We start from the raw sequence: 21,258 nt of genomic DNA, 5'->3' as shown, positions 1-21,258 counted from the left end.
AATTTTATTGAGTATTTTTGCATTGATATGCATAAGAAAATTAGTTTGAAGTTCTCTTTCTTTGTTGGGTCTTTGTGTGGTTTAGATATCAGAGTAACTGGGGATCTATAGAATGAATTGGGTACTGTTCTTTCTGTTTATATTTTGTGGCATAGTTTGAGGACTGCTGGTATTAGCTCTTTTTTGATGGTCTGGTAGAATTCAGCACTAAAACTATCTGGTCCTAGGCTTTTTTGGTTGGGAAGTTTTTAATGACTGCTTGTATTTTCTTTTTTTCTTTTCTTTTCTTTTCTTTTTTTTTTTTTTGGAGCTGGGGACCAAACCCAGGACCTTGCATTTGCTAGGCAAGCGCTCTACCACTGAGCTAAATCCCCAACCCCTGCTTGTATTTTCTTATGGGACTGTTTAGATAGTTTCCCTGCTCTCGATTTAACTTTGGTATGTGGTGTCTGTCTAGAAAATTATCAATTTCATCTGGATTTTCCAGGTTTGTTAGCTTTTGTAGTAAGAGTTAATGATTTTTTCAATTTCCTCAGTTTCTGTTCTATGTCTCCCTTTTCATTTCTGATTTTGCTAATTTGGATACTGTCCCTGTGTCCTTTAGTTAGTTTGGCTAAGGTTTTATCTATCTTGTTGATTTTCTCAAAGAACCAGCTCTTGGTTGGTTTTGTTGATTCTTTGTATCTATCCTTCTCAGTATTTCTAATTGGTTGATTTCTGTCCTGAGTTTGATTACTTCCTGCCATCTACTCCTCTTGGGTGTTTGCTTCTTTTTGTTCTAGAGCTTACAGATGTGCTTTTAGTTTACAGTGTAGTATCTCTCCAATTTCTTTCCAAGGACACTTAGTGCTATGAATTTTCCTCTTAGCACTGCTTTCATTGTGCCACATAAATTTGGGTATGCCCTGTCTTCATTTTCATTGAATTCTAGGAAATATTTAATTTCTTTCTTTACTTTTTCCTGGACCAAGTTACCATTGAGTAGAGAGTTGTTCAGTTTCTATGAGTATGTGGGCTTTCTGTTGTTTTTGTTGTTATTGAAGTCTACCCTTCTTCTATTGTCTGATAGGATGCATAGGGTTATTTCAATCTTCTTGGATCTGTTGAAGCCTGTTTTGTGACTGATTATGAGATCCATTTCAGAGAAGGTAAAATGAGGTGCTGAGAAGAAGGTATATTCCTGTGTTTTAGGGTGGAATGTTCTATATATATCTGTTAAATCCATTTGGTTTATAACCTCTATTAGTTTTACTGTGTCTCTGTTTAGTTTCTGTTTCAATGACCTGTCCACTGGTAAGCATGGGATATTGAAGTCCTTTATGAATGTGGATGCTCTTTTATTTGGGGCATAGGTGTTCAGAATTGAGACTTCATTTTTGTGGAATTTTCCTTTGAGTATAAAGTGTTCTTCCCATCACTTTTGACAACTTTTAGTTGAAAGTCTATTTTATTGGATATTAGAATGGTTACTCAAGCTTGTTTATTGGGACCATTTACTTGGAAAACTTATTCCAGCCTTTTACTCTTATGTAGTGTCTGCTTTTGTCATTGAGGTGTTTCTTGTGAGAGCAAAATGCTAGATCCTGCTTGCATATCTGTTAGCCTGTGTCTTCGCCTATATCTTTTTATTGGGGATTGAGTCTACTGATGTTGAGAGGTATTAGGGATCAATAGTTGTTAGTTCCTGTTATTTTTGTTGTTGGAGGTGGTATTGTGTATATGTGATTCTCTTCTTTTGGGTTTGTTGTGAGATGATTAATTTCTTCTGTTTTCTTTGGTGCAGATACCTTTCTTGTGTTTGAGTTTCCCTTCTAGAATCCTCTATAGGGCTCGATTGGTAGATAGATATTGGTTAAATTTGGCTTTGTCATGGAATATCTTGATTTCTCTATCTATAATCGTTGATAGTTTTGCTGCGTATAGTAGCCTGGTCTGGCGTTTGTGTTCTCTTAGGGTCTATATGACATCTGCCCATGATCTTCTGGCTTTTAGACTCTCTGTTGAGAAGTCTGGTGCAATTCTGATAGGTCTGCTTTTATATGTTACTGCTTTTAATATTCTTTCTTTGTTCTGTGCATTTAGTATTTATCTGACAGGGAGATTTTTCTTTTCTGGTCCAATCTATTTGGTATTCTGAAGGCTTCTTATACATTTATGACCATCTCTTTATTTAGGTTAGGGAAGTTTTCTTCTACAATTTTGCTGAAGATGTTTTCTGGACCTTTGAGCTGGGGGTCTTTACTCTCTTTTACTCCTATTATTCTTAGATTTGGTATTTTCATTGTGTCCCAAATTTCCTGAATGTTTTGAGTTAGGATCTTTTTATGCTTTGTATTTTCTTTGACCGTTGTCAGTATCTTCTATGCCTGAGGTTCTCTCTTCTATCTCTTGTATTCTGTTGGTGATGCTTATATCTGTAATTCCTGATCTCTTTCCTAGGTTTTCAATCTTCAGGATTGCCTCCATTTGTGTTTTCTTTATTGTTTCTACTTCCACTTTTAGGTCTGGGACCAATTTGTTCAATTTCTTCACCTGTTTGCTTCTGTCTTCCTGTATTTCTTTAAGGATTTGTTTCCTTTTTAAGGCCTTCTATCTGTTTGCCCATGTTTCCTATATTTCTTTCTTTTTTTTTTTTTTAAGATTTATTCATTTATTATATATAAGTACACTGTAGCTGTCATCAGATACACCAGAAGAGGGCATCGGATCTCTTTACAGATGGTTGTGAGCCACCATGTGGTTGCTGGGAATTGAACTCAGGACCTCTGGAAGAGTAGTCGGGTACTCTTAACCGCTGAGCCATCTCTCCAGCCCTCCTATATTTCTTAAAGTGAGTTATTTATATCTTATTTAAAGGTCTCTATTATCTTCATGAGATGGGATTTTAGGTCAGCATCATGCTTTTTGGGTGTGTCAGGGTATCCAGGGTTTGCTCTGGTGGGAGAAATGGGTTCTTGTGCTACTAAAAAAATACATTGGCTTTTGTTGCTTTTGTTCTTGCGCTTGCTTTTTGCCATCTGGTTATCTCCTGTGTTAACTGGTCTGGATGTTTTTGTCTGAAGTCTGCCTCCTTGGAAGCAAGTAGAGATCTCTGTCCTAGGTTAGAGCAGGCCTCCTGGGAGGCAGGTAGTGCCGTCTCTGGTGGTTGGGTGTAGGAGGCTACTTGTCTCTGTTAGAGACCTCCTGTGTCCCTGGTTAGGGCAGTTCTCCAGTGACTTGTGTCCCTGGTTATGGCAGTTGTCCTGGGAGACCTGCATACTATGGGGTGGAGAAGAGGGGCAGACACTCCAATCTGCCCCACTGGTGGTGCAGACTAGAAGGGGTTTTTGTTACTTCTTATTCAATTTATTATATGAATTTATGTTCGAACTTGTTGGGAATTTTTGATGCTTGGAATATCATGTGATCATGTATCCTGAGAAAGTATAAGAACTGAGAACAAAGATAATAGTCAGTCAGGCCTTTTCTTAAGATCAATAGAAAGTTAGTTCCCCCTTCTCTCTCTCTCTTAGAAATAAAGATTAGAATTTCTTTCAAAGGTGAGTGTTTGTTTCTTCAGTTCTCTCTAGCAGACAGAGTTAATAAACGGGGACTGGGAAGGACCTATAGGTTGGAGTGGGGAGAACAAAGGACTTCTTTACTTAATACCCCTTTCCCCCACTGCTGTTAAGCAAAGGGATATCAACTGCCCAAGCCTGAGATTTTTAACTACAGAATAAGCAAGAAAGCGTTCAGTTTTATAGAAGGCATCAGGTTCAACATCCAGCACAGTTAGAGAGTTAAGAGGCCAGAGTTCATCAGTTTTTTGGCGTGTGTGCCTAATGCTGTGTCCTGCTTCAGCACCCGTTCCCCTAAGGCCGTGCAGGTTCCTGCCATATTATAGCTGTGCAAAATGCTGGACCACCTCTAGAAAGCTCACTTACCCACTGCAGCTCCTCCTGCATGGTGTCAGCCATAAATAGATACAAGATTTGGCATTGATAGGGACTGACTCTAAACTGGCAAAAATCTGTCATAATCCTTAGGCAGATTATAGACCGAACACCATGATGTTCTGAGGAAGTAGATGAGTACAATTCACATGGAAATGGAGGTGTCCTCTTGCTTATTAGCCAAATCAGAAGATGATATATGCCTTGACAAAGGAGTAGATGAAAAGTGTCTTTGACAGAAGCTAGCATTATGGTTGAGTCTCTGCTCTAAAGAAATATGTCTAGATTTATTCATGTGGTGTATTCATTGCTGGGTATCAAAAATTGGAGGATTGCCAATTTGAATTTATCTATAAATTTTTTTTGAGAAGTCTGCTTTTCAGCTGATTACCTCTTAGTGGAGAATGTTAAGTTTCACCCATGATCATTCTGTTTTGAGTCATTCTGTATCACCCATGATTAGGCTCAAAACAGAATGATCATGGGTGAAAGTGACTTAAATTTAACCTAAATTTATCACCATAGGAACACATTTCTTAATGACGATGTTTCAAGAAAGGCTTAACTAACGAGGAAAGAACCATTTTAGATGTGGGTGCTGTAATCCTATGAGCTGGGGTTCCAGATTAAAGAAACAGGAGCTGAGCAACAGCGCTCGCCTTTCTTGACTTCCAAACAGTGGAGGCAATGTGACCACTGGTCTCCTGCTCCTATTGCCCTTCTCCTGCCATGATGGATGATATCTCCTCAAACTAGGAGCCAAAGCCAAAGCTTCTCAGTGAAATCTTTCTTGAAACATCCACCCACACAGGTACACAAATGCTTTCCCGTGCTGATTCCAAATCCAATCACTCTGTCAACGAAGATTCACTATGACAGTATGAATGCCAAGGATACGCTATGTACATAGGTTTCAATGTAAGACAATCCACAAGACAGTAATGCTATTTATAAACTAGTGATTGTTCTACAGAGAGCAGACAGTGTTTCCTCAGCATTAGTGTGTCCAGCGCACTACCATCATGTTTTTCATTTTATCTTAAAAACAACTTTTGAGGTAGGGAAGACAGGCCACTTGTGCTTGAAGTAGCTAAGTGTTGTCCAGGTCTCCCATTACCAGAGAGGGATCAAGCTTGAAGTGTGACTTCTGTTGGCAAGAGGTCCAAGGTCATTTCTGCCCCTCATAGTGGAATCTCATCCATTTATTAACCTTCAGCTTGTGATATGCTTATATAAAAAGAACCTAAGTACTTAGTTTTACTTCATCTTTGATAATATTATTTTTTTTGTGGTACTGATGTCATTCTGATGCACAGAGCGTAACAGAACAACAGGTCACAGAAACACAGGCTCCAGTTTTCTAGCACTTTGTGTGTCTTTTTTTCCTCTTTCTTGTTTTCTATGATGAGAACCTGGTGATTCCTAGGCTTTTCTTTCTATAGTGTCCTCAAACAGTCTTAGGCACAGTTTGTTTTAAGACCATGAGGAGAGTAGACTTACCATTTTACCTAGAAGATGGAAAATTCATCTTGCAACCAATTCACCAGGAGCCTTGAATTACGTTGTTTACCCCATAAGCTACATTTTTCTTTTCAGCGTTAAAAGTAATAACATTTTTTAAGTCAATAAACTATACTATCTATAGGAATTTGATATCTTATTCTTAATGACTTATGGAGTTGTTAATTTGATGTCTCATGATAAAAATGAAAATGTGCTGTTGACATTCAGGACTTTACTCTGGTCTTCTTCTGGTCCTTATAGAAATAGTGGTATACATTTCTACAGATTTCTTTTCTAGGTAGGATGATTAGCGGATATAGTGGATGACTAGTGGTACGATTATATCTGTTTGTTAAGATTTAATGTAAAAAAAAACTTTTCCAGAGGTAGAAAAGAGACCTAGTTCTTTGAGCAGGGTTCCTGTAAACACAGGCTATTTATACAAATAAAAATATTATGTGAAGAAAATTGTTTCCCACATCAGATTTTTGATGCATTTGAATCTTTATTCTATAACACGAGCGACATAAATACATTATCTTTTAAAATATTTTCTCTTTAGAATTTATTTTTCACTTCAGATAAAATATACACAAAATACACTTGCAAGCTTGCTGACAGAGACCCCAAGAAAACAGTGAACCGACAGGTTATATCAAACCAGTTATGCTAACACGTTTGAAGGAGAATGGTTTTTAGGACTTTGTAAATGTGGCTAAATGAGCCAAAACAAAAGTGATGCTTCCTTGATGAGGCTTTTGGAGTAAACAAAAATAATTCAAGGCTCCTGGTGAATTGGTTGCAAGGATGAATTTTCCATCTTCTAGGTAAAATGGTAAGTCTACTCATTCATTATGGCTATACTTAGCTTCATTTATTTATACTTTTTAATGAAAATAAATTCATTCTTTGGTATAATACAAGAATGGATAAAAGGAACTCTACCAATATATTGGCCTGATATCAAATGGGGATGGGACTAGGGGGGAACTGGCTAAAACTTAATTTGTCTGTCTATTCCTCTTACAAAACCATTGCAAAATAGAAGTTTTTTTGGCATGGGTAGGGGAATAAACATTGAGTTTTAGCCCCCTTCCAGATCCCCAACACCCCTCAACCACCCCCAAACTTCCAAGAATGAAACGTAACCTTTCCCTCTAGGTACTTTCTCCTACCCTATCAGGCCACACTGGGTATTCTAACCTACTGGGTCTCAACGGAAAAGAAACCCAAATATCCAAGTCATTCATCTTCGACTAAAGTAGATAATATGTAACAAGAAACTGATGCTATCATCATACTCATTTCAAAATTAGCCAGAGGAAAGAACTGCACAGCAAGCAGTGGCAGAGGGTGAGCAGAGACCTGAGGAGGGCGGGGAGGGCCACTGCAGCAGGGGTTGTCAAGGGCTTAAGCCTCCTTAAGTCTGAGAGAAAAGCTAGATTGGCTTTCGGGTCCTCCCCCTCCTTTTTGGAAACAGTTTATTGAAACAGTTTGGAAAAATTATTTGTAGAGATTGAGTTTTTAAGATGCAATTAAAATCAGAACTAAACAAACTGCGCGCATAATTTTTAAATTGTTACGGAAAACAAAAAGAAAATATTCTTAATTATTTTCAACCACACAGCCAAAGACTTGAATCCTTAACACTCTGTTGGTGAGGCCTTCACTAATACAAGTACCTAGAGTGACTGCTTTCTATTCAAACAATAGTCTAATTCAAACTATTTCGAACTATTTATTAAGCAAAAGTATTTAGATAAACTTTATCAGGTCAGTAAGAATTATACAGAATTGATAATTTATAAACAGGTGATATTTAGAGTACTCAATTATTTTTCTCTTGTATGCTCCGCTGTGTTTTTCATTCGTGTGCATTTATTTACTTACTAATTTTTGAGACAGAATCTCTCTGTGCCACCCAGGCAAAGCTCAAACTTACGATCCTTCTGCCTCAGCCTCCTTAGTAGATGGAATTACATCGATAAAACTTGTTTTATTTAAATGTTGAATTTAATCAAAACACAGATCATCAGTTCTTCCTATTACATGGCCCTTATTTTGAAATAAAAAAAGGAATTACTAAGGCTAATTAACTGAGCAAAGAGCTAAAATAAAAACTGAGGCCCCATCTGTAATAGGGTTCATTTCACTAAATTCTCAAAGCACATAGGTTGACTTTCCTATATGCCCCATCCTGTGGAATAATAATTAATTTTCATTGTGCAGATATCTTTATAAACACAATGTTTACTGAAAAGCCAAGACAGGCATACCTACTGCTCAAAAGGAATTGTTTCATTTTGACAATTTTTCACAAAGCCGTTTTAGTAGACGCTTGACAGATCAACTTGAAACTAAAGTGCTAATTTACACCGCACAGTTCAGTGAAAGACGAAGGTACCATAGGAAGTGGCCTAGCATTTCGGGATGCTTATATGGCAATGACCAATCAAAGACACAAAGTAACTGGCAAGCAAGCAACTATTCAAAAGCCTCTGAAAGCCAGGAGCCAGGCTGTGAAGGAGCCATACATGGAAATACCTCATTAAAATTATATAGAAAGGAATGAAAATACCATATAAATTTAAAGTCACCTTCAGTACAAGTCGACAGGATACAAACAATCATTTATAGAATTAATGCTTATAAATACAAAGATGAGCGTATAGTTATCTCACGGTTCCATAGAAGGTATACATTCATTGTCTTCTAATGTGTAAGGGCCAGCTGTTGGTATAATAAAACTGGGATGGGGTGAACTGGAATGTTTTAAGTAATTTAATCCCATGCTGTTTGCCCATGGGTCAGGTCAGGTTAGTGCTTGATAAGTCAGGCTGATCTGAAAGGAAATGATTCCTAGCCTGTGGTTCCCAGAGCGGCAGCAGTGGCTTCATCTGGAAGCTTGCTAGAAATGCAAATTGCCAAATGTATAGAATCAGAAAACCTGGCCATCTGTGGTTTGGAACCCTTAGGTGAGTGATGCCTGCTGATGTTTGAGAACCACTTGCCCTTCGGACAAAAGGCTCAACCACCGTCGCGAGGACTCACGGTGCAAACAGTTCTTGAGATCCGAAAGGGCCTCAACTGGATGGGTCTTGACAGTTGAGGTAGCCAGTCCTTTCCTCTCTGCATGGCGATGCAAAGATAGAGTGAAGGGTTTTGTGGATGCTACTAATGTCGTAGTGGGTTTTTGCTTTTATTAATAAGTCGTGTCCTGTTTACAAGGAAGCAAAGCATTGTTCACAACCTAGTTTCTCCAGAATAATCTTGGGTATATATGCTCTTTTTCTTTTTTGTCTGTTTCCCCTAAAGTATCACACTATTTGAACATCTAAATGGTGTTTCTATTCCATCACGTTACAAACACTATAAAGATAGCCAGGGCAATAGAATTTCTTAAAACAAACTTTTTCTAGGTTTCCCTATGAATAAGGGGGGCATTTTTTCCAAGAGTATAATTATAAGTCAAGTTCTTGACCCACTTTGTAAGTCACTCCTAATACCAAGCTCATACTTTCGGTAAAAATGTTCTTTTAGTATTCTACGGCCATGCTAAATCTTTCTGGGCTCTGTAATGTCTGTTAGCATTTTCCCAGGTCCTTCTGGTTTGTGATTAAATAACCTAAAATGAGAAAATCTGTTCCAGTTTTGCCTTCATGGAGAAATCTGGGGCTATATTAAAGGGAAGAAAAAACCAGCGTGCAGAGGCAGCCTTACCTATCTTTAAAGCTAACTGAGAGCTGTAGGAGCTAAGCAAGGCTCTGTAGACAATTTATGAGCCTTCCACCATAAAAACTGATAGCTCGTTCTACCAGATTTCATGTAGTCCAGGCTGGCTTCCAATTCCACATGTAACCTAAAATGCCCTTGAATGTCCATTTTCCTGCTTTTGCCCTCTGAGTGATACAGATGTATCATCATGCCTGGTTTATGTGATACTATGTTGCTTGTTTCATGATGCATACTTTTCTAAGAACAGAAAAAATTCCAACCTCAAGCAATAAGCTTTTGGTAAATATAAGCAACTAAAAGCAACACATAAAGCCCCATTCTGCTTACTTCTGTACGTAACTGTACGTCCTGCTGATGACTGTTCTAAAGTTCAAAAGCCCATGTTGACCATGGTCTTCACCCTAAGTGACTAGGGAAAAACCACTGGGTCCAGTCAGAGACTGTGGAAGGAGTGAAAGAAAAGAGGGGTAAAGGCAGAGACTAGACACCAGAAGGGACTGACTGGTAGTGAGGGAAGGACTTCAGTCCATCCAAGTCTCCTAATTGTTGCTTTCCCTCTTACTTAGAGAACAATTTAACTGAACTACTACTCACTGGCTATGGCTTTGCCTTGAGCAATGTTCCATTTGAAGCTGCAAACACCTCTCCCTCTGGTTAGACTCTGAAGGGTGCAGTGGTCTTTTCTGGAGAGGGCTTGGAGGTGGTCTAAGAATAAAGTGGGACTTGGAATGGGCTTACAAAGGACTGATGGGAGGATATGGCAATATTTACGACAGTGCAGGTAAGTAGGTACATCTCAGATTTTATTCTCAAGACCCCTGATCAAGACGTTAGAGAATGATCTCACCCACTAGTTTCATATGCTTCTTGTAAGCAGACGGTGGGAGAATGGGGTCTTATTTTAGAACACTTTCTTCTGGGGCATTTGTACAAGGAAACTGACTTTTATTCTTTATGAACAGTCACATTTTTGTGACACGTTGCAGTCCCGTAATCTGGTTAACCAAAGCTCTTTTTCCAGTACGTGGAGGTACTTTCTGGCTGGCCAAGGACAGATTCTCCAAAGAATCTACCAAAGAAAACAACTAGGGTTATACTGCTTTTGCTGAGTCAAACAAAACAGTAAAACCTTTGACTCTCAACTACATTTACAAGGTACATGAAATCAAAAGTTAGAGGTAAGGTAATTCTATTCAAAAAGTTTAGAGATGAAGATACAGCTCAGTAGTATAGAACAGCCTTGGTTTGGTTCCCAACTAGTAGACGGAGAACGTAAAACATGTTTAGGTCAGTTTTTAAATTTATTACCTGTGATGGTTTACATACGTTTGGCCCAGGGAGTGGCACTATTAGAGGTTTGGCCTTGTTGGAGGAAGTGTGTCACTGTGGGGGTGGGCTTGGAGACCCTCCTCCTAGCTGCCCGGGGGATTCTCAGTCTGTCCCTGGCTTCCTTCAGGTGAAGATGTAGAACTCAGCTCCTCCTGTACCAGGCCTGCCTGGATGCTGCCATGTTCCCGCCTTGATGATAATAGACTGAACCTCTGAACCTGTAAACCAGCCCCAATTAAATGTTGTCCTTTATAAGACTTACATTGGTCATGGTGTCTGTTCACAGCAATAAGACCCTAACAAGACATTACCCAAGTTGATTCACTGTCTGAAGGCAAAGATTGCTTTGGGGGATTAGGAAAATGTCCTCTAGACTGATTTGTTTATTTGGTTGGCTGACTAATAGGATTTTTTTTTAATTTTCCACATAAGCCAAAGTATCTTGCTCTGACCTTGTAGATATCTATGTAGTTCTCATGGAGGGCAACATTTCTGAATATTATCACTGGATAAAGTTCAAACCCTTCAATACTTAGGAGTGGAGTTTTCATTTTTAGAGGCTGACGTATGAATACATTTTTTTAGGCATAGGTTAAATGCCTCACTTAAATGCCACGAATACCTCAGTACCTATTATACCTATACTATAGTGTGTAAGTGGGCTTGTCTAAAAAGTTTTAGTCATTATTATAATGTAAAATATATAAAATATGTTGTAGTAAGGGCTCAGGGGAGCCCAGTGGTTTCTAAGTATGTATAAGCCTCAGGCTCAACTAACCCCCAATAGATATGGTTCTATATTTCAAGTTCGTTTTCTAATAATGCTTAGAAAAAGAAATTTCCAGGTAAAATATTGGTCTGAATAACATGAGTTGAGAGAGTAAATTTGCTAGAGAGAAGTATTTTACATAGAAAAAAATAATTTTCTAAATTCACCGTGTCCCTTCCTATTCAGTCCAGAGTGTGTATAACTGACACCATCTTTTCACCACTGTATCATAGTTGAAGATTTTACAATGATTCTATTACAGCCCCAGCCCACCCCTTCCAGCTGGCTCCCCAGCCCACAGTTCTTGCCCCTCCCCTGAGAAGTATGCTCACCAGATGGAGGACTCTGAGTTCCTTTCCTCCAAAGGATACTGATAGAAAATGAATCTGAATCTTTCTTAAAACCGAGTGTCATACCTTATTGTTCAGATAATTGTGGGGCATAGAAATAATCTGTGCAACAAAGACTAAGGCACCAATTGTCTTTCTTTGTCTGCCTTGAGAACAGGAGCAAAGGAACACATAGGGTAGTCAGTATCAAGTCTTGTGACGATGTGTACCATTGGGTGCTTCATGTTAACGCCACAGACTCGAAATCATGCTTGGAAAAAATTCCCTTCCTTTAAAAACAGAGAAATAAAGGCACAACAGTACCTTACCTGGGGAATTTGTGACTATTAACATAAAGATCTAAAAACCTTAAGAATAATGTTGAAATGTTCCTGAATATATTTTAGAAGTAATTTCTTTCTTGATTAGAACACTGAAAAAAAAAGACTTTTGCAGTTTTCTTCCCAACCAAACTATATAATCAGAATATAAGTTTTTCTGATTAATTATGTCTGGTGCCAGTTATGATTTTTTTTTACATCAGCTTGACTTACCAGCAAATGTTTTCTTAGGAATTAATTTTGAAAATGATGGCTCAAATGGATCAGCCTAGGGCTTCCAAAGGAGAATGTTGAAAATTACCCATTGGGGTATAATACTGCAAGCAAATGCACTTGGAAATTAGATTTAGAAATGTATCAAGTAACGCAGACTCTTTTGTAACAATATTCAAGGCCAGAGATCATTATGTCACTATGTTGGCATCCAGACTAACCCAAGGTTGACTAATTAAGGAGAGCTTGGGAAAAGCTTTGTTACTAGGTTTCAGAGAACTAGTTTTTCAGAGACTTGGTTTGAGTGGGATGGTGGTTGGGAAAATGCAATCTGCTGGATGGACAGGCAGACTCTGACTATAGGCATTTCCTTAGGATCTGAGTCCTCTAGACGATGATGTCATAGACACGACCCACTCTTCCCAGCCATTCCCTCACAGCTTGACGAACTCTGATGTCAGTCACGTGACAGGTCAGCTGGCTGATGCACGGGAACACAGCTGGCTGGAGAGCAGTGAAGGTCGGGTCTGGAAGGATCTGAATCTGGTTGAGAACAGTTAGCACCATGTTGGTCCACGCCTATGAGAAAGGATGTGAGAGAATTACTGGCCATCTTCATGGCTTTGCGTGGAAATGCTGTTGGGCTCTGGGAATGTGTTTTGTTGTTACTGTTGTTGTTTTAAATCAGGTTTAGTCAGGATTTCACTCTAAAACTTAAAGACCTGTAATAATAAAGTAGTTTTTATTTCACATATTGGAGGGTGAGCAGAGGATCTTCTAACAAAAGCAAATGCTTACAGAACATTTGATGGTTCAATCAGCTGTCTCCTAACACCTGGATCACTTGGGATAATAATTCTTCCTTAATTTAGGAGAAGATGTAAAATCATTAAAACTCAGACACATGATAAATCAATTAAGATATAGGACTCACCATGAAACTTCTGCTAAAGAATTTACGTCTATCTCATGGTTACTGGATAGTTAAAAAAGTTTTTTTCTTTTTTTGAGTCCAAATCAGGGACGTCACTCATAGTAGAGGGCTTGCCTTGCATGTATGGGACCTTGGGTTCAAGCCCCAGTACTGAAGAAACCAGTCTAGCACAACTCACACAGATCCTGTCTTGTCAAGTTTACTTCTAGGTAGAGGTTTCAAAGGAAAAGGCATCTTGCAAGAGGCATACGAATTTCAAATGTATGTACTGCATGTATGTTTCTGGGGACCTAGGATCCTCTATCATTTGATTCTACAATCAAGGACTTTATCTAGAATCTTCCCATAGTTCTTTGTTTCTGTGTTTCCTTATACCAGACAAATACTCTCAACGCTGTTCTCTCCTCAAACTCATTTTAACAGGCTTTCTACGTGCCTGGTTCAAAATAATTCAGTGTTTTAATACACTAGCACTGCTCGTCTTTTCCTTTGTACGCTGCTTCAGAACATCCTCAGTGCCATATTCGAACAAGAAGAAGAGAACTCAATTCTGGCTGAAGCTCACTGGTTTTTAGAAGCTTTAGCGTCTTTCTTTATACAGGTGGCTTCTATGTCTCAATAAATATGTCGTGACATAGAAACAGTGGTTTTAAAAATGACCTGAGAAGAAAACTTGTTTCCCAGGCAGATGCCCCAGCCTAGGTCCAGTCATTCTTCTGCTTGGAGGTATGATTTATATAATATGCTATGTGTCAGATCTATCCTCTGTCTATCTGTCTGTCTGTCATAGCCTGAGTTCTCCACAGCATGTAGTAGCTCAAAGATAGCCAAGGATAACCTTGAACTTAGGATCTCTCTCTGTGTCCACTTCCTACGCTGGGATTGTAGTACTTACAATACTTAGTTCGGAGTGGTGCTGGGATACGTAACCCAAGACTTACTACGTTGAGTGCTGTGGCAAGCACTCAGCTACCCGAATTCGATCCTCAGCTTCCCTCAGAAAAGTTTCTATCACTTTCTTTGGGAATGCAGACTTTGCCCTTTCGTCATCCGCAACCTGGGAAAATGGAAAGCAGGAACTCACCTGGATCTGTGCCTCTGCGTCTCGCACAGAGATGCTCAGGGAGCTCCCAGTGGAGCCTGAGCGGGGTCTCTTCTCCTGCCGCAGCAGCTCTGGGCCTGCGCTAAAGGAGTGGCGCATCTGCCCTTGGTCAATGAGATGCTGTGGCCTCTGAAGCAGCGGGGAATCAGGACCCCGAGGTCCCAGGGGCTCCCCTTTCTTATCCACTTTGACTTCCTTAGGGAAGGGGGGCAGGTTGTGTGGCTGCCTCCTCTTCTTGTACTCGGTCATCAGCTTTGAGATGGTCTTGTCAGCGGCCATTGTGTAAATCTTGTTCCCTGCACTCTCCCACCACTCTTTCTTGCGGCCAGGATCCTTCCTCTCTGTCTTGGGGCTGGGAGGCAGCATAAGGATGTCCCCACTGCCCACCCTCAGACTCAGAGGCTCACTGAGGTGCTCCCTGCGGTCATCTTCCGAGGGTGTGTTTTTCCCAGAGAAGCCACCTGTTGATGGGGTGGACGATTCGGACTGGAAGGAGGGGAGAATGAAGAAGGGGTCGCTCTTGAAGGCAAGCGGCTCCTCCAAGCTGCTCTCCAGGTCCAGGTGCATCTGGATGTAGTGGTTACAGAGCTCCATGCACAGCTTGTGCAGCCTCTTGACCAGCCACACCCAGTCTGCATTGCTCACGGGCTGCACACTGAGAGAAGGCAGGCGGGCCCTCCACTGCCTTTTTTCCTTGCCTCGTGGTGGGCTCACCTGTGCTGTCTCCTCAAAGATGTCTTCATCCTCCGAGGAGCACTGCTGGGAGGAATCTGAGCTTCTCTCCTCCTCCTCGAATAGCACTTTCTTTACTTGTTCGGCTGTGATAGTCTCTTGGTTGGTGAGAACCGCACAGACCAGGGCGTGAAAGTAAATGTTAAAGCTCATGGCGGACTGGCGGTAGAGGTTGGCTGCTCCCCCGATGCCAGACACTTTCTTCAGCAGGCATTTCAGCCCCGGGCTTGTGTCGAATTCCCGGGCAGTCCTATAGGAGTCCAGCAGCAGGTCAAATATCACGGCCAGGTTCTGCATGGAAATGTATCTGAGGAAACCGGCCAGCTTGGTGTCTGGCGCTTGAACTGTCTTCTCTTCTCCCGGAGAGGGGCCTTTGACAAATTCTTCCAGCAGAATGTCATACAGGTTCTGGAGCAGAACTTGGTGCGAGAGCAAGCTAACCACAATCTCCCTGAAAGAGACGCTTCAAAGGCAAAGAAGGGGGCTGGTTAGTAGCTTTCTGCCTCTTTTTCTTCTTTCACAGCAAGACAGGTATGGGCCATTTCAGAACATGTGACGCACGTGACGTTCCAAAAATTTGAAGTACTTACATGTGTGTGGAGGTCAGAGGACAACTTGTGGGGTTCAGTTCTCTACTACTACGACGATACAGGTACAAGGATCTAACTTAAGTCCTCAAATCTGGCTGCAATCGCCTTTACCCACTGAGCCATCTTGCCTGCCCGTTAATATCTAATTTTAAAAAGGGGAAAACTTCCATTTTAATCATGGCTGATAGAATTCCTGGCTCTTTTTTAAAATCCAGGAGCTATAGGCTATAAGTTAGGATACTGCATTATCAAACTATAGGAAATAAAAACATTTAATTGAAAAATTAATAATTATATGACAGGATACCCTAACACTTCCAAACATTTAAACCCTGTTTACCCTATTTTCTTATATACACACCCACCCACCCTACTGGTTTGTTTTTGCCATCCAGGCAGTTTTCAATGCTAATGCTTCAGGTGCTGAAAAATATTGTGATTACTGATATTATGGGGTTCACATTACAAAATGAAGAAATAAATTAATGATATAACTCACAGTCTTCTACATCAAGCCTGGGAAAACAGCATTCACTCACACAAATTCTCTATCTGCCAATTTTGCCATTAGGACTGTGGCGCAAACCTTGAACGGTCATTTGATTTCTTTGAGATGACTTTCAGGCCAGCTGTGTGGGACTGAGAGACAGGAGAGGGCACATCCTCCCTGTCCACCAGTGTGGTTTGTGGTTTCATGTTCCTTTCACTGCTCCTAGAATTTTGTGAAAAGAGCTTACACAACCATATTGCCACCACGTTTCTGAAAATGCTATAAGGTCCAAATGACTTTTTGAGGCAGGGTCTGATGTAGCCCAGGCTGGCCTCAAACTTGCTATATAGATGAGGGTGATCTTAACTCTTGGTCTTCTATTTCTCCATCCTAAATGCTGGGACTATAAATACGAACCACTGAGCTAGGCTCAGGACGAACTATCTTGTATTTTTCTTGCTGTAGTTTGACTTGCTATGAACTTAAATTTTAAAGTTATTTCTATACTCAACAAAAACTATTTTTTAAAAACAGATTTATTCATTTTATTTATATGTCTCCAGACACACCAGAAGAGGGCATCTGATCCCCATTACAGATGGTTGTGAGCCACCATGTGGTTGCTGGGAATTGAACTCAGGACCTCTGAAAGAGCAGTCAGAGCTTTTAACCACTGAGCCAAATCTCCAGCCCACAACACTTAGCCATCAGAAAAGAACAAAAATCTTCCACTAATCTAAATGCTGACTTTTAAGATCACTTGGCTGTCAACTGGGGGAAAACTTTGTCAGTTAGGGTGAAATTAGTAATAGAGAGTTGTCAACCCAAATAAGTAACCCTGTGAAACAGCTTAAATGACTTCAATGTATATGAGTGCTTGTGTACAAACGTGTGCACAGACGCAAACACACACACACACGACTGTCTTTTAACTATTCAATTCAGTAGTTCTAAGTGTAGTTACCATTGCTGATTTAAGCATCACTGTCTCTGTAGAACCTTTTCATCACCTCAGGGAGAAACTCTGTACATTAAACAGGAATGTACCCTCCTCCCTTTCTCCCAGTGCCTATGTAGATAACTTTTTTTTATAAGTTACACAGTATTAGGAAACCTGAATATTTATTCCTCTGCAAAAACGTTCTAGAAGCTACCTGTCCTAATTGCATTAGGGGTCAACTTGACATGAGTCTAGAGTCACCTGATAAAACATTCCAGCTAAGACATTGTCATACTGGTCTGTGGACCTGTCTGTGAGGGATTGTATTGACTGTCTTTCTGTTACAGAAGACTCTAGATCACTGTGGGCAGTACCATTTCCTAGGCAGGCAGTCTTCAGTATGAGAAAGTTAGTTAGGTTTGAGACTGTGAGAGGGCCACCAAATGTATGCTTTACGACTCAAGTTTCCTGCCATGACTTCCTTCAGTGGTGGACTAGGATCTGGAAGTGTAAACCAATTGAACCCTTTCTTCTGCCAGTTACTTTTGGTCTGAGTGTTACCACAGACAACAGGAGGGAAACTCGAATACTACCAATTTTGTCTAAGTGCTTCAAGTCTTCAAGGTTAGGATCCAAACTAGGAAGGGATGTCCTTTACAGAGCTACTCACTTTTCTGTCATTTTTATTTCAATGTAACATCCTCAAATGGCAAGGCAGTATCTTCTCTTTTTTGTTATCTTTAACATATAGAGCAGATGACTTAAACATTGATGCTGGGGACACAGAGCTAGAAGTTGGGAGGAATTTATGAGTTACTGTTAAAGTTCTCTTTTGTGTGACAGGCTCATGAATATTTTATTTTGATTCATATATCATAATTTAAATATATATTCCGTGTATTTTTGGCACACCAAGGCTTAGCTAAAATATTCTCTGGAAATTTAATCTGAATGGCTATAGTACTCAAGTAGCTATATTAACAAGCTGTTACACAAATCGCCCAGAGTCTGTGCAACAGAACAGTGGTCTTTGTGCAGGTTGCAGTGGAGAAACTCCAGAGTTCCCTGTTTATAATAAAAGGTTAATTTCACACTGTTTTGGAGGTAGGAAATCTAGGAATAGAGTACCAGTATGGCCGTATTCTGGTAAGGGCTTTTGGTAGCTGTAGAATCTGTCTTTTGGCTGTGTCCTTAATATAGTGACTGGGGAGCGCCTGTTTCTCCTTATGGCGTTAATCCCATTCATGAAGGGTTCAAAAATCATGACTTACCAAAGGCTCCACCTTCTAAACATAACCTGGGCAGCCAGGATTAAAACACAAGTTTGGAGGAATGAAACCCCACCTCCCCACCTCCCGACCCCAACCCATTGCTCTACCTCACTGCCCAAAGTGGTGAGGGGTTGAGGTCCTGTGCTCTGATAGACCTTGGTTTTGCTTCTGGTTTCTCCACTTGACAACTCTTGGATACTTGGCTTGCCTATCCTCATGGGTTAGAATGAAAGTGGGGCTTTAAGTGTTTTGCCTTTATACGGTGTTAAATAGGCAACGGCTAATGTTAATGTGTTGAGGCAAAGACAGGGAGCTTTGGAATTTCAGGCCTGGATAGTAGTATTTAAAAAGAGAAACTTTTTTCTTCTTCTGGTAAGATGGGGATCTTTTTGTCTCTTGCCAGTAGAGTTGCATGCATTCAATGAAATGGTCCAAACTATACCAATCTGAAATACGGCAGTTATGATATTTTAAACAGTTTTGCTATATAATGTCTAGCTGGCTTTGGACACAACTGATTGTTCTGATTTTTTGTTTAAAAATTTAATAGCCTCTAAAATAAAATATTACTACATATATGATTTTATGAACCAGATTGTATCCTGTCCAAAAGCTCCTAATTCCTAGTCAGAATGTGACCATATTTATAGGAAGCATGTTTAGGAAGTTAATTAAGTAAAAATGAGGTCACTGGGTGGATCTTAATCCAATGTACACACAGCCTTTGCTAGAGGAAGTCTGTATATGAAAACAGAGAAGTCACCACGTGAGAACTCAGGCAGCGATCCACGAGCCGAAAGAACAAATTAAGCCCACACTTTGATCTCTGACCTTCAGAGAAGAAACGGCTGTGCTGTCCGTCACCCAGCCTGTGGTAGCTCCCTATGGCAGATTAAATAACACACCGACATGCATGGAACTTGGTTAAGAGGCTCACCCTTTTTATGAAAACCTTTGTTAAATGACTGTACAACGTGGTTGTGTTCCTAGCTAAAGCTTGGGTTAAAAGGAGTGAGAGGTGGGAGGGCTGACGGGCTCTCTCGTCTACGGGCTGCTGTGTTTACAGCGCAGTACCTTTTCTTGGCATGTCCGTTTGGTCTCTCATCGGGAGGCAGTTCAATGATGAGCTGACAGGACTGGGCATGGTCAAAGTTGTTTGGAGTCTTTGGTGAGCACTGGGTGTCCAACATAAACACCTGCAGGAATACACAAAGGGAGGGCGGTCCTGACGCCCGCATCTACCAACGTCACTGACGTTTGCTGGTCGTCCTCGGTCAGTAATTTTTTTCTACCCATGTCTTTACCTATGAAACAGGATGACACATGACTTCCACCTGACATAGCTTATGAATTAAATAAGATTCACATATAGTACATATGTAAACATTATAACAGAACAAACGATAAACACTGTCTACCGATACTAACAAATCTATCAGTGTCCTATCACGTATCAGTTCATTATGCCCCAAGTATTGAACTAGGGAACAGTACGGGGGTTGGCACTCGCTTGCTTCCTGTCGCTGTGACACACACCATGGCCAAAAGCAACCTGGCGAAGAAAGGGTTATAGGTCATAGTCCATCTAGGAGGAAAGTCGGGACTGGAGCTCATCCAGGAACCGGGAGGCAAGAATGGAAGCGGAGACCATGGGAGATTGCTGCTACGAGCTTTGTCCCGTGGCTTGCTTAGGCTGCTTATATATATATACCAAAGAATGCCAGCCCCGGGGTAGCTCCCACTAATCATCTATCAGGGAATTGCTGATTGACCGATGGGGCAATTTCAATTGAGGTTTCCTTTGCTCAGATGAGCCTAGCTGTGCCAAGGTAACCAAAAACTAACCAGGACAGGAGTTATGTTTGTAAAAACATATACACACACACACACAAAGTAAGGCTACAATGAAGAAGCTCTTCAATAGGATGACAACTGTATTTTATATATATACACACACATATATATATGTATACACATATATGTATATGTGTATATAAAATGGATGTAAACATACACAATTAAAATTATATATAAACACACATATACAGATATACATGTATGTATACATATATATACACACAAATATATAATACATGTGTATATCAGTTCTGGAGGGACTTACATATGCTAGGCAAGCACTTTACACTTTGCCATATCCCCTTATCGCTGATTTTTATATCCAAGTAGGTCTGAGAAACGAAACCTCAGCCAAGCATGGTGGCTTATGCCTTTAATTCCAGGGCAGCCAGGACTGTTTTCTCAAGCAAACAAATGAAGGAAGCTAAAACTCTCAGCTCCTTTGTGGACCACTCTATACCAAACGTCTATCATATCTCTGTTCCAAATGATTTTTTCACTTCTTTGGACTTAAAAGACCATTTTCTTCAAGGAAACTTTTCCCCCACTGTAATGAACAAACTGGATTTTTTTTAAAACTGTAAATATAGAAAGGAAGTTTGGAACTGAAGAAAGAGAGAAAGACAACGGAGTGAAACAACTCCCTGATCTCCACTGATTTCAAGAGAGGGTTCTCTACTGACGTCCCCACTGTTCTCGGAGTTTGACAGGGGATCACCAAGCTGACTTAGAACTCACTCTGTAGCCTAGGCTAGCCTGCCTAGCCTAGCACGCTCCCTCTACCTCCTTAGTGCTGAATTATAGACATTAGCTCCCATGCCCATGGCCAGCTGTCATTTCTAACATACTTACTGCATGCTTGCACACGGGTCTTCACCTATGTGTACACATGTGAAAACTGAAGCAGGTGTCACAGCTTTCTGTTTACAGAAGTCATCCCTGATGGGCTCTACCTTGGCCACAGTTGCCATCTTGTGGAGGAGGCCCTTCAACACAACCTTACTTCTCTTCCATTCCTGCTTTGGCATAAACAACATGGATCCTTCCTTTGGACATGCCTCTTCCCTTCAGAACCAATAGTCGTGTCTTAGGACATGAATGTGCTCAAAGAGGAGGAGAGAAGTTGAATGTGGAAGGATCTTTCTTGTCTCCTTTGCTGAGCACTGCTGGGGGAAGCCCTTCAGAAGCAAC

General features: G+C 40.5%; 1 protein-coding gene across 1 annotated transcript in view; it reads right to left on the bottom strand.

Annotated features, from left to right (window-relative positions):
• Positions 1-10,798: 10,798 nt before the first annotated feature.
• The window catches only part of Arfgef3 (ARFGEF family member 3), a 155,527-nt gene continuing 145,067 nt past the window's right edge, over positions 10,799-21,258 (bottom strand). The window contains exons 32-34 of the mRNA XM_032894946.1: positions 19,285-19,406; positions 14,170-15,382; positions 10,799-12,730 (exon numbers count right to left, since the gene is read on the bottom strand). Of these exons, the coding sequence (XP_032750837.1) occupies positions 12,539-12,730; positions 14,170-15,382; positions 19,285-19,406 (1,527 nt within the window). The 3' untranslated portion in view covers positions 10,799-12,538. The remainder of the gene's footprint in view (positions 12,731-14,169; positions 15,383-19,284; positions 19,407-21,258) is intronic.

Source organism: Rattus rattus, chromosome 2, assembly GCF_011064425.1.
Source record: "Rattus rattus isolate New Zealand chromosome 2, Rrattus_CSIRO_v1, whole genome shotgun sequence".
Lineage (NCBI taxonomy): Eukaryota > Metazoa > Chordata > Mammalia > Rodentia > Muridae > Rattus > Rattus rattus.
This window is presented reverse-complemented; position numbering and strand designations above follow the sequence as displayed.